We start from the raw sequence: 13,520 nt of genomic DNA on the forward strand, positions 1-13,520 counted from the left end.
GTTGGCCCATTCCAACAAGGGAGCTGTTAATTACGCTGCTGTGAAGACATTTGGTAATAAACAGATAATCTTCAATTATGGTCTGTCTTGTAATTGTTATATTCAGAAACATGGAACAGTGATCGACGATATAAAATTTCCCCCTTTTTTAAATACAGTGTGTGTATGAGGCCAATATTTAACCAAGACTGTTTTTGATCAAAGACAAGCTGAGGACTTACAGCACCAGCAAAATGTTAATTTAAAAAAAACAAGTCTCAATAAAATGGCATTATTTGAAACTTTTTTTAAAATTTTATTAGAAGATTAGATGTAAATAGATTTTATTATTTTACACAAATATAATGTAATATACAAGACAATACATTTATTCATATGTTTAAATGACTTGAAGTTTTGATTTCCATTTTTACGTACAGATGTACACAAACACATGAAGCATGGCTGTAAAGTTGCTTGTTTACAATATTTAATATGCAACTTCAAAATAAACAGTCTTACAGAGTAAGCTTGATAATAAGATTAATAGCTGATGTACTCATGGAAGCTTCTTACACAATACTGCAAGAAAATTGATTGAAAATATTTATTTGAGAAAATGTCTTTTCAGCCAGGACACATAATACTGGGTGCATACAGTATGTTATACAAAGATAATGTTGAATATTAAGGCATTGCAGAGGTCATAGTGTGTGCTGAGGCACAGGTGTAGATCCACTCCTCACATTGAGAACTATCATTAACTGAGGGTGTGTAAGTCCCTTCTTCACTATCTAGTCCCCTTCCTCCAGAGAGTGCTGTCCTTTTCCCTCCAATGCCATTCCAGCCTCATAGATAGCCCACTGCAGAGCAGCTCCAGCCGGCACCTTGGCAAAGCCTTTCTCTGAGATGTGGTCTATCTTCAGGTAAGCCCCAGGCCTGTGCAGGGCCACTCCATGGAGGTGGGAGAAGAGCAGTGGTAAGTCACCTGTCAGCACGTAGTGAGAAATGAGCCTCAGTTCAGTGGGAATGACCGTCTCCTCTGAGTACTCGAAAATGGCTGCCATGTATTTGGACAGGTCCTGGCCCCGGGCTTTGGCTCGGCCCACCTCCGCACCAATAAGCTGGATGATTGCATCAGAGCTGTAGGCCTGATCTTCATCACCATCATCATCTTCTGGCTTGGGTCTTTGGTTAAAGCCCCTAGAGCACATCACCAAGACAAAGTCACTTTCCCGGATCTGCCGGCAGTGCCAGGCCATGCTGCCTTCCTCAGCCACGCTCAGAGAGTCCCAAAGATCCAGACACACCTTTGAAGAAAAAAAAGTGGGAAGACTCTTTTATATAAACCAAATCCCATCTCTTTCTCTTATTAAATGCATCTCATACTAACAAACACTTAGGCAAAATCTTGCCAAAACTGCCCTTAAAACTGTACCTGAGTGGCCATGTGCTGCTGTATGAAGACACCTAACTGCATGACAGCTTTGACATGAGCGGGGCCGTCATAGCTGCTGTAGCAAATCAGAAGACGAGGAGGGGTCAGCCTGTTTTTGCGCAGTGATACCAATTCTTCCTGATTCCCAGCTTCCTCGTGTTTGTCAATGATATCTGATGATTAAAAAAACAAAACATTTTCATGCGCTGCTGGGGAAAGGAGCAGATGGATTAGAAGTACTTAATGAAAATGTATAAACGTAATAACTGGCAGTGATTCAAATACTGATTTTACATGACATGTCTGGGTTGTTTTTGCACCTGGTTGTATGTCAAATTTCTTCATCTGCAGCTTGGTCCTCCTCCTAATGACAATAGCCAGACAGCCTCCAAGTACGGCTACCGCGACCAGACTCAGAGGAAGAATAAAAGCCAAGGAGGGAGTGACGGAGCGTGGAGAGGGATCTTCTGATAACAGCAAAGTTTGAATTATTTCTTGAGATATTATCTCACTGCTTTTCAAAGTATTAGAATAGTTAAAATAAAAAGACTGATGGAATTGGCCACAAGTGTGTATTAGTAACAAATAGACAGTAAAATATGTATAACAAGTATAACTAACAAAGTGGCATTAATGTGTTTCCTATTTTGCACAGAAGTCGGCGTCATCTGTACGAGGGTGGAAATCTTGCGACGAAAGCAATTACTTTCACAGTTACCTAGTGAAAGCTGGTAACTGCTTGCCATTGGGGAATACACATTTTACATGTCCAGTGATAGTTCTTGACAAATTTCTGCATGCATGCAAGAAACCTGTATATGGTTCAGGAGATATAACTTTACAACTAAAAGTACAGAAAGCTTTGTACAAACTGTGATATAGTAATTGTGTGAATATGCAGCAACAAAACAGCCATCCTTACCTTTCTGAGTGTGCATGACATGAACATTGAACATTTTCCTAACTGCATCCACTTCATTAGCTGCAATCTGTGGAAAAAGTTAAAAAGGTGAAGCATGAAAGTACATATCATTAGTGCAGGTCTTTAAGTCCAGATTGAAAATCTATTTTTATTCCCTGGCTTTTAACTCTGTAGGAAACTGACACCTTCTTATTTATTTTATTGTATGTAATGATTTTATGCTATTTTTAATTTGGTAGTTGTTTTGATCTGTGTTGTTCAGCACTTTGGTCTGTCTGGTGTGTTCTTAAAGTGCTATACAAATAAACGATGATGATGATACATATCTGACTGAGCAAGTGAAGAGCAAGTGAACATTTTGTCCTCTAACTTACAGTGTTATGAGCAGGAAGATTAGGCAAGCCCAAGGATCTGAGTGAGTTTGACAAGGGCTAAATTGTGATGGCTAGATGACTGGGTCAGAGCATCTCCAAAACTGTAGCGGTGCGGTCACGTTACTATTTTTCAACAAACAGACGGTCAAAGCTGTGTTCAGCTGATTGTTATGTAAATAGCTTGAAATGGTTATAAAAAAAGGGGTAAAAGGTAAATGGCTGCAAATAACTTTGCTGTTTGTACAACTTGTGCATATGATTTTAAAATTGACAATTTATATTTGCATTTAAAGATTCTACAGGGTGGGCCATTTATATGGATACACCGTAATAAAATGGGAATGGTTGGTGATATTAAAGTCCTGTTTGTGGCACATTAGTATATGTGAGGGGGCAAACTCCTCAAGATGGGTGGTGACCATGGTGGCCATTTAGAAGTCGGCCATCTTGGATACAACTTTTGTTTTTTCAATAGGAAGAGGGCCATGTGACACATCAAACTTATTGGTAATGTCACAAGAAAAACAATGGTGTGCTTGGTTTCAACCTAACTTTATTTTAACTTTATTTAACTTTATTTAAGTTGTATCCAAGATGGCCGACTTCTAAATGGCCACCATGGTCACCACCCATCTTGAGGAGTTTGCCCCCTCACATATACTAATGTGCCACAAACAGGACTTTAATATCACCAACCATTCCCATTTTATTACGGTGTATCCATATAAATGGCCCACCCTGTAGATCAATTGTGTTATTAAAGTATGTCAAAATGAAAACATAACTGTAAATTCAGATACGTGAGGTTGTGCTGAAAAGAATGAGACCAAACAAGGCAAAGTAAATAGTTTTTAAAGGTGAAATGTAGACGTCAAATCAAAAGTAGTTAAAAATGGCCAATTATACCCTGGAGCCCAGAGGGTTAAACTTTTTTTTTAAGTAATGCAATAGTTACTTTTCAAGTAATAAATTACTTTTAGAATCTTGTAACTCAGTTACTAACTCAGTTACTTTTTTGAAGAGGTAACTAGTAACTATAATTAATTACTTTTTCAAAGTAACTTGCCCAACACTGGTTACAATGAAACTGGCTCACATGAGGGCCGCCCCAGGAAAGGAAGACCAAGAGTCATCTCTGCTGCTGAGGATAAATTCATCCGAGTCACCAGCCTCAGAGTTAGCAGCACCTCAGATTAGAGCCCAGATAAATGCTACACAGAGTTTCAGTAGCAGACACATCTCTACATCAGCTGTTCAGAGGAAACTGTGCGAATCAGGCCTTTATGGTCAAATAGCTGCTAAGAAACCACTACTAAAGAAAAGCAACAAGCAGAAGAGATTTGTTTGGGCCAAGAAACACAAGGACTGGACATTAGATCAGTGGAAATTTGTGCTCCAGGATGTGTAAGGGCTATTGGACCAAGAAGGAGAGTGATGGAGTGCTGCACCAGATGGCCTGGCCTCCACAGTCACCTGACCTAAACCCAAGTGAGATGGTTTGGGGTGAGATGGACCGCAGAGTGAAGGCAAAAGTGCCAACAAGTGCATCTCCGGGAACTCCTTCAAGACTGTTGGAAAACCATTTCAGGTGACGACCTCATGAAGCTAATCAAGAGAGTGCCAAGAGTGTGCAAAGTAATAAAGGGTGGCTATTTTTTTAATCTAAAACATGTTTTGAGTTACTTCACACTTTTTTGTTTACTAACTGATTCCATATGTGTTCATTGATAGTTTTGATGCCTTCAGTGAGAATCTACAATGTAAATAGTCATGAAAATAAAGAAAAACCATTAAATGAGAAGGTGTGTCCAAACTTTTGACTGGTAGTGTACCTAAGAATTATTGCAGAACATGTATATGCCTTCATAGAAACGGTGTTCCCTAATAGCTGTAGGGCTCTTTCAGCAGGATAATGCACCCTGCCACAAAGCAAAAATGCTTCAGGAATGGTTTTAGGAGCACAACAACAAGTTTGAGGTGTTGAACTGGCCTCTAAATACTCTAATCCAATCAAGCCATGCATGTGCTGGTTAAACAAGCCAGATACCAAAGCACACATTCAGGGGTGTAATAAAGTCCATGCTTCGATGGGTCAGGGCTGTTTTGGCAGCAAAAGGAGACGAACACAATATTAGGCAGGTGGTCACAATGATATGTGTGATCTTTGTATATGCATTTCACTACCACCTATTTGCTAACTTTGATTATGTGTTTGTGCTGTTGTATCAGACAAAGTTAGCTGTTTCTGGGAAAGAGAGCAATGAAAGTGCACAAAAACAGGAAAGCTGCAGTCCAAAAAATTAAAACAGTTAGTTAAAACACAGTAAAAGAATGTGAAAAGACCTACAATGTCATCACCTCGAGCAATATAACTGATGAGCAAACTATTTTATGATGAAATTCACATATGTGGTAAAAAGATTTGGGAAAAAAGCTAGTCATTAAACACAAAGTCCATTCAAGTATTCAAGTTCATTCATCAACCACGCCTTTTCCTGGAAAACAGTTATACTTATGTCCACATATACTATCAACAGTGTTAGTTATAATTCTTTTACCTCACAGGTGTAATTGGTTCCTTCTTGAAGGTCGCTCAGCTGATAGCTATGGTGAGTTTTATTTGTAGTCAGATCCTAAAATGATGAAATTGATGCTTGTTATATTTATAAAGAGAACCTAAATGATCAGAAATATCTAAAAATAAATAAAAGGCACTGGATGAAACAAAGGTGCAGCACAGGAAACTACTTACAGGTATTATGTCGATGTATTTTTTCCTGCCATTTGCGCAACACAGCGAGAAGTAACTTCTTATTCCCAGATTTGGGGGAGCCAAGTTAAAGGTCACAGTGATGGCACTGCCTTCCTGCTGAACCTCAATATGTTCAGGGTACCAGTCTGTAACCAGATCGTAACATGATGTCACGTATAAAGCAGATCTTTGGAGAAATACTGTTACAGACTGGACTGGACTAAAGTTTTCTCACCATTTTTACACTGCTCAAAGCCATTCTTCTCTGCACATGCTGCAAAAACATGAACCACATGTTACTCTAAATATTGATTTAATGCAGTGTTTACAGAATAGCAGAGCTGCTTGGTGGCAAAATATGTAAATTTATGATAATGCAATTCACTGAAGTTGGACCAAAAATAAAAAGGCAGATTTAAATAATAAAGGTCACCAAACAGCATCTTACATCGTGTAGAGAAGATCTCACTGCGGTAGAACCTCTCCCACTTCTCAGGCACTGGCAGAGCCATGACAGTAACAGCATACTGGGATCCAAGGGAGAGGCCGGGGAACGGGTCTGACTTGTACACCTGCAGAATAGCATGGGCACATTATACACTTCAACTAAGGTTTGGGACAGTGAACTGTGATCACAGATTTTCAGCCTTGTCCCGTACTTACTGAGATTTTTTCAGATTCTCGGAATCTTTAGATGAGGTTGAATACTGTAGATGAGATATTTAATCTTCTCAATTTTAAATTGAAACTATTCTGAAAAAGGAATTTGTAGATGCTGTTTTTTCCCAGATCAGTGAACTTCTGCTCATCTTTACTTCTGAGACACTCTGCCTCTCTAAGAACCTCTTTTTATACCCAATAATATTACTGACCTGTTGCCAGTTAACCTAATGTTCCTCCAGCTGTTTACTCAGTTCAGATTTTTTATGTTTTTCCTTGTGAATAACTCTTGTGAGTTTGCAAATCATTGCATTCTGTTTTTATTTACATTTTAGGCAATATTGCAGGGGGGAACTTTTGTAGTGTGAAAGAGCGATTCTTCGTCAAGAAGAAGAAGTCAGTTATTACAAGATTATAACAAAGCTAGTTACATGTTGTTGTTACTGTCAGTAGTGTTGCTGCTTTTTCATTTTTTGAGACTTACCAGTTACAAAATTTGAATGGATCTGTTCATTGTTGTGTCCATGTGGTTTGAATACATGTAAATAATTTCATATATAATGCTACAGAAAGAAGTCCACTGGGGACCAGCTTAGTCAATAGTCAATAGTCTTCTATATCCTGCCTCATATTTACAGCATTTGGATGATCTTTAGGATAAAATGTCAAGCTGTTTCCTCCAAGGACATGTTGTCAGTTTTAGGTTTGATCGTAATCTCATCCAGAATACAACATTATTTTATTTTATTCTGTATTCAGTGTTTTGCAGTTTTCACCCCAAAACTGAAAGATGCTGTTTAAGCTCTGGTTCAAGGGAATGTAACTGAGAAAAATTTAGAAACCACTTGTAACTCAAAACATTTGTAAATGGAAATATATCCACATGAAACCAGTTATTGTGTTCTTTATTTGTAATCAAAACTAGCTGTAACTTAAAACCTCAAAAGTTTCACATTTTCTTTGTGTGGTCTAACACAATACAAGAGAAAAGAACACAGCCAAAGGCCAAAGCCAGTGGGGCCCTTCCTACCCGTTGAGCATGTGAAGCTGGGAGGGATAAGTTACGGTGGAAGAGAAAGAGCTGACAGGCAACGCTAGTCCCTCCCAGAGCCTGGAGGGACACCTGAAAGCCACGAAGGAAGGCGATCCCTGCAGCAAACACAAAAGAAACAAAGTCTGTGTCACAGAATTGGCAACAACCCTTCATCAAACTTGTACACTGTACAAAGGTGTGTATAAGTTGTATGTGTGAGAGTTTGTTCTTTCTCTTGTTTTTAAACAGGCTCCTACGTTGTCATGCGTCAGTGCTTCAGTCACATAATACAATAAGAAAAATAATTTTGGAGACATCTCGCATTGTCTCATAATTTAAGTCAGATATCGTAGATATCCCACCACCAAGTGAAAATTTACTCTTTACACTTAGAAACTTACGATACGACATGATAAATGATAAGTATATATTCTTAATAAGCAAACAAATTTTACCATAGTAACTGGGTTTCCAGGAGACAATGATGGTGTCAGATTGGGAGTTTGAGTCATTTAAAAACTCAACTTTCACATCGTTTGGTGCTTGGACGTAGTGTTGACAGATTTTAGGGTCTTCATCTCCCAGCAGCTCAAAACATGGCCATGGAATACAACCTGATGAGGAATAATGAGGAAAATACTTCAATAATGGCTCTGAGAGGCTGCATTTGCTAATCCCAACATGCTAACACATTTAAATTAATATGGTCGGAATGCTAGGATGGTAATACTTCCACCACAAATAGTTACATTTGGGGCCGATGGGAATGTTATTGTAAACAATGGTCATAAAGCTGACAATGGTAATGAAAGGAAAAGACAGATAACAGAATTCTCTGACCAATCCTCAGTTTTTCAAATGTAATCTAGCTGGACTGACCCAATCCAAATCTGATTACAATGAGTAATCAATTAAGAATGTCAAAGCTGATCACAGTACATAACAGTTAAATCATTGCAATCTTAAATCTGTAGACATGCTCTTAATGATTTCTGCCATCAGGGTGTCGCTGCTGTACAAAGAGCAACATTCATGTTTTGAAACCTGCTTTGTTAACTACATACGTGTACGCTCTCTCCCTCACAGTGGGACTAATCTAAATAAGACTGGGTGTTATGTTGTTAAGTTCACCATTTGCATTTGTTTTACATGTCACATTCAACATACATCACTCCTACATAACTTAAAGGTCACCAAAATTTGTAACCACAACAAAGTATCGTTCGACAAGACACTAAATTTGGAATGAAGAAAATGGAAAAATCCCTGACAAAAACAGTCTAAAAGGTGGGTTTTTGCTAGTATAATTAATCAGGTGTCTTTCATTTCATGCGAATTTTGGAACCCCCCTGAATCACAGTTAATCCCAGTAATTTGATGAGCCTGATTTGATCATCCTCAGAAGTCTGTACCTTAATCAGACTGATTACATTCATTCTTGTTTGAACTACTGGAACAAAAGTGAGCTGTATTACATGATCCATGGAAGGAAAAAAAATGTATTACTAAAGCCAGACAATTTTCATCTTTTGAACGACTGGGCCGTGGGGAGCATGACTGTCTAAAGCAGATTTAATATTAGTCATGGTGTTAGCATCAATTAGACAAGCACTAGCTGTAGTAATCCTGATAAATGTACTGCAGTTTTAATACTTCTAGACATTATTTGATGTGTGCATGTGTACATGTGCAAATTCTACACGATGCCTGTTTATGAGATGAGTGCGATACAACTATGTTGTCTTTATTTTCATTTTTTTTACCTTTTTTGTGGATTCAGCTAAATAAAAGAGAACAAATTGTTGTTTTTGTGTCAAGCCGGTTTAAAAACAAAAAAGATATATTTTAGCACTGCTTCTTTGCCAAATTCTCAGTTGCATGTAGCCACAACAGTCACTTATCCATTGATTTAGGTGTCTTTTTTATGCTAGAATGATTCATAGGTCAGTGTTAACTGACTAAGCAAACAAAAAAGCATTCTTCGGGACTGGAGGGAGTGTAAAAGCAGCCAAAAGAAAAACTTTGAAAAACCTCCTGAAAGAAACTATTACTCAAAGAACTTTTAAAAGCTAAAAGACAGATTAATCCTCTGGGGACCATGAATAACCAAATTACATGGAGCGTTGCTGACAGCTAACCAAAGTTTTGTGTTGACATGGAGCTAGTTGGACCAACAGCTGCCAGTCATTATGTTATAAAAAAATATTGGCAGCGTCCAGTTGTAGCGCCTCAGCCTCCAAGTAGATGCACCTCAAAATACTGGATTGCCTTATTCTCAAGTTATCGCATTCAGAAGGCTTGACCTCTAACCTGCTGGTCTGAAGCATTCAGCTATGTGCTAGTGCAGTGCCAAGGAGGAACTGGTGCTGAAACAGTGATGATCCTAGTGGAACAACCATTGATCTGAGAAGGGTTATGAGGTAATTTACCCTAAAATTTGAAGTCTGTCATTCTACAAAGAGAAAGATTATTCACAAATGGAAAACACTGAATACAATGTTGAAAGGAGTGGACATCTCTGCCAATTCTGCAACAGTTAAATGTTGAAATTAATCACAGTACAATTAGAAAAAGATTGAGCATGGAAGGTGGAAGGGTCGGAAGTTTGCCAGGAAAGAGAGGGAAAAAAAGTGATAGAACAAATGTATTGTTTTTCACCAAGGCAAGCATTCATGTTAATTCCTCATTTTATTTTTTTCTGTGCTTCCTCTTTAGGCTTGCAGCAAAGTGCAGGTTGAAGCAGATGTTGCGCAGAGATAATAACTACAAGGTGAACCACATTCTTAGCACTGTGGAAATAGGTGTGAACCAAGTTCATTCAAACCTCACACTCACATAGAGCTCAGATATGATGTTTGAACCTGACTTACTTCCAAACCTTTCAATGGAGTTAAAGCCCAGAGCCTTTCTGACATCACTCCTGGTTATTCTGCAGTATTCACATGCTGGACTGCCCTGCATAGGAGAAAATAAAGAGATCAAACTGCACACACTCATCTATATTTCTTTCATAGTTGTGTGCACACAAGGTTCAATTTGAGCTTCCCTTTAACTTTATAATGAAAAGCAAGACTGTGTACAATCTCTGTTCGGCTGCCAAAAGTGAGGTGGAGTAGGGAAGAGGAAAATGCGACTTAATAGCAGCAACAATAAAATGGATGTCACAGCACTGTGTTGCAATTCCTGCTTCCCAATGCTGAACTGATATCCTCTGACAAAAAGCTCCAGAATCTCAAGAGACCCTGGACGCAGCAGTTTTGCTTTACTCTTCATAGAGCTTTGGTTTCAGTAACTTAAGTATCTGAAGTGTATCTGTCCAACACTATGAAAGCCTTTCATGAGAGACAGTCTGAAAACGTTCACCTGTGCACTCTTCCAAAGTGTGTCTTTATCATGTCTTTCTCCCCTCACCCTCAACCGGTCGCAGCTGATGGCCGCCCTTCCTGTTTAAAGGAAGTTTTTCCTTCCCACTGTCGCCAAAGTGCTTCCTCATAGGGAGTCATCTGATTGTTGGGGTTTTCTGTGTTTTCTCTTGATTATTTTGGGGTCTTTACCTTACAATATAAAGCACCTTGAGGCAAGTGTGTTGTGATTTTGCTTTTGCTTGTGAGTTTGCCTGCCATAAGAAAAAGTAGTGCACCAGTTCAGTTCAGTTCAGTTCAGTTCAAGTAACAATCATCAGAGGTGCTTTGATTTCCAAACATCTGCACATACTTACCTATCACAGTTTAAACAGTGGATCAGCACTGACAACCCTTCATGGTGAGTTTGGAGAACCTTGTCGATATAATACAAACAATATTGTTCTGTTTTTATAAGGTGCTCCATGTAAAATCTGATTCCCATCTGTACAGTATGTGCTGTGACTTGTTCTTGTGTTTAAACAGTGGATGTTTCTCATCAAAACATACTGTGTAGTGAAGGCACTGATCCGGGTTGACTCACTGTGCTCTGCTATTGAGTGAACATTATCAATGGAGAGCAGGACAGTGCATTTACCCAAGCATCGCTTTTACGGGGTATTTGTGTAATTATAGATAATGCTGCTTCACACTCAAAGCACGCTAAATTATAGAAAGACATATTTTACTTGTTGGAACAGTGAAAGTGTGACTGGGTCACTGAATGTGTTATAGTTCCTCTGTAATAAAACAGCTGTTTACCTCCACCTTCTGTGAAAATGAAAATCTGGTGTGCCCCTAGACCAGGGGTGGGCAATTCCAGGCCCCGAGGGCCGGTGTCCCTGCAGGTTTTAGATCTCACCTTGGGTCAACACACCTGAATCACATGATTAGTTCGTTACCAGGCCTCTGGAGAACATCAGGATGTGTTGAGGAGCTAATTTAGCCATTTAAATCAGCTGTGTTGGTTCAAGGACACATGTAAAACCTGCAGGGACACCGGCCCTCGGTGCCCACCCCTGCCCTAGACAGACATAGCACTGGTTGTTGGTGTTTCTGTCATTAAGAAAATTGTTTGATCACTTTCTTACACTGCTGACTTGCTCTACAGGTTTTAGAGATCATGACTAATAGGATGAGAAAAGACAAACCGTGTGTGCGAAGGTTAGGTAGAAAGTCTGCGTAGCCTAAACCCTCGTTTTCTGGAGCAAACCAGCTGAGCAAACATGGAGAAACTCTTAATCCATGTGAAAAGCCCGCACAAATTAAGAGTTTTGGAAAAAGATCAAAGTCTACTTTCTACAATATGACTGAGTGCCCCACTTTTCTTTAATTGAAATAAAATTTAAAGGAATACGTGAGCATGGCCCTTTGGTTTAACCACCTCACTGTGGTATGGTAACCCAGGGGTAATATCTTTTCAAGTAAAAACGCTGCATTACTGACAGCAAATCAGACATCTGGCTCAGATAAAATCAACATTTTGGATAATCGCTCACGACTGGATCCATTTTAATGAGTTGCATCATAAATCTCTGTGGCCCAAGCCCCAGTGAAAAGTCACCAAATTATGCTCTCCTCCTTTGCTTTTTAAACTTTCTCACATTTAAAATCTCTCCATATGCGGGTGATGAATTTGTCTTTGTGTCGGGAAATCATTACAACTCCCTCCTCCCCTCTTCTTCTTGTGACACCTAAAACTAAAGGTAACTGCTGCAGATTTCCTTCACTGATAATAACAATCATAGGTTCATTATGTGAATACACACCACACAGTCATCACGGTATAATTGGTTTACTGCCAGTATATGTAACTCCAGCCAGATTAAACTAATGCAGTGAAAACATTCTGGCATCCACTGAGAGAGCGGACAGATTGAAACTGTTGGAGCTTGTAGTGTGAGACGATAGCACGAGAAATTCCACTCAAGCCCCCCCTCCCCTGCAAAAAAAACATTTCTAACTTGATTTATGTTCAAGGAGATTAGAGGCTTACACACAAACACACACACACACATTAAAGGAAGCTCAGATTTGTTTTTTAAATGATAACAAATATAGGAAATCTTGTACACATGTCAAACTTTCCACTACAGAGAACAACACACACACTGAAAGGGCGGGAAATAAAATGTGACTCCTGGGATTTTAAACCATGCAGCAGTTTGACTGTTTAAAATGAATTTTTTTCCCCACCAAATTTGGATCTTATATTTGAAGAATTGAGGATATAGTTTTCTGTGTAACTCATCACTTACGCAGCAGGAACTCATTCCATCTGCAGGTTATTTGCTATCCTGCGACCACTTAAGGAAGACCTAAACTTTTCTTAAAACCAGGACCAACTGAATAATTCTCTTAAAAAAATGTGTTATGTGAATTATTTTTAGTCATTTTTTTTCTTACTTTTCAAACAAAGGGTGAGAGAACATCTGTCACAAAACAAAAAATAAAACATGATGCTGCATATTGTACGAAATATATTATACAAAGTTGATGAATTAAGGTGAGTTAACAGTTGACCATGAAGGAGATAAAACCTCCAGCTTACCTGCTGGATACAGTCCAGACTGCAGCTCTGAGGGGTGACAGGAGCAGCTGTGGCCTCAGCCTGACAGCAGAGCGGCTCACAAAGCATCAAAAACAGGTACAAAAGCCCCCACATGCTGCTAGGGCCAGGACCTCATCATCCTACGGGGAGCACTCACTCAACTTTCACCGACACTCTGGCAGCTGAAGCACCTCCAAGTTATGCTCGAGAGTTAAGTGACAGCAACCTTGGAGAAGGAGGAAAGACGTGGAGGGGAGTGGTATCTTCAGGCTACACGGGGGAGGTGTGGCCTGCAAGCTCCCTGTACATGTTGGAACAGCTCTGCTGCCACAATAAGTTAATAGAGTGCAGAAAAAAAGTATCAGGTAAGTATCAGGTGAGGAAAAACAAGTCATCGCACAAATTTCACC

The 13,520-nt window shown here is 39.3% G+C and overlaps 1 protein-coding gene across 2 annotated transcripts; it reads right to left on the reverse strand.

Annotated features, from left to right (window-relative positions):
- Window positions 1-280: 280 nt before the first annotated feature.
- On the reverse strand, window positions 281-13,331 carry si:ch211-207e14.4 (interleukin-17 receptor D). 2 transcript variants are annotated; one of them, XM_031733948.2, is made up of 12 exons: window positions 13,111-13,331; window positions 10,029-10,113; window positions 7,614-7,772; window positions 7,156-7,274; window positions 5,914-6,037; window positions 5,701-5,739; window positions 5,466-5,611; window positions 5,272-5,346; window positions 2,340-2,406; window positions 1,738-1,881; window positions 1,418-1,590; window positions 281-1,289 (listed from the first exon to the last, which is right to left on the reverse strand). In XM_031733948.2, the coding sequence occupies exons 1-12, from the start codon at window positions 13,222-13,224 to the stop codon at window positions 774-776; spliced, it is 1,761 nt and encodes a 586-aa protein (XP_031589808.1). In that variant the 5' UTR covers window positions 13,225-13,331; the 3' UTR covers window positions 281-773. The 2 variants fall into 2 exon arrangements, with proteins under 2 accessions (XP_031589808.1, XP_031589807.1); XM_031733947.2 differs by having other exon boundaries at window positions 1,738-1,884.
- Between the last annotated feature and the right edge of the window lie 189 nt (window positions 13,332-13,520).

Source organism: Oreochromis aureus, linkage group 20 (assembly GCF_013358895.1).
Source record: "Oreochromis aureus strain Israel breed Guangdong linkage group 20, ZZ_aureus, whole genome shotgun sequence".
NCBI classification, from domain to species: Eukaryota; Metazoa; Chordata; class Actinopteri; order Cichliformes; family Cichlidae; genus Oreochromis; species Oreochromis aureus.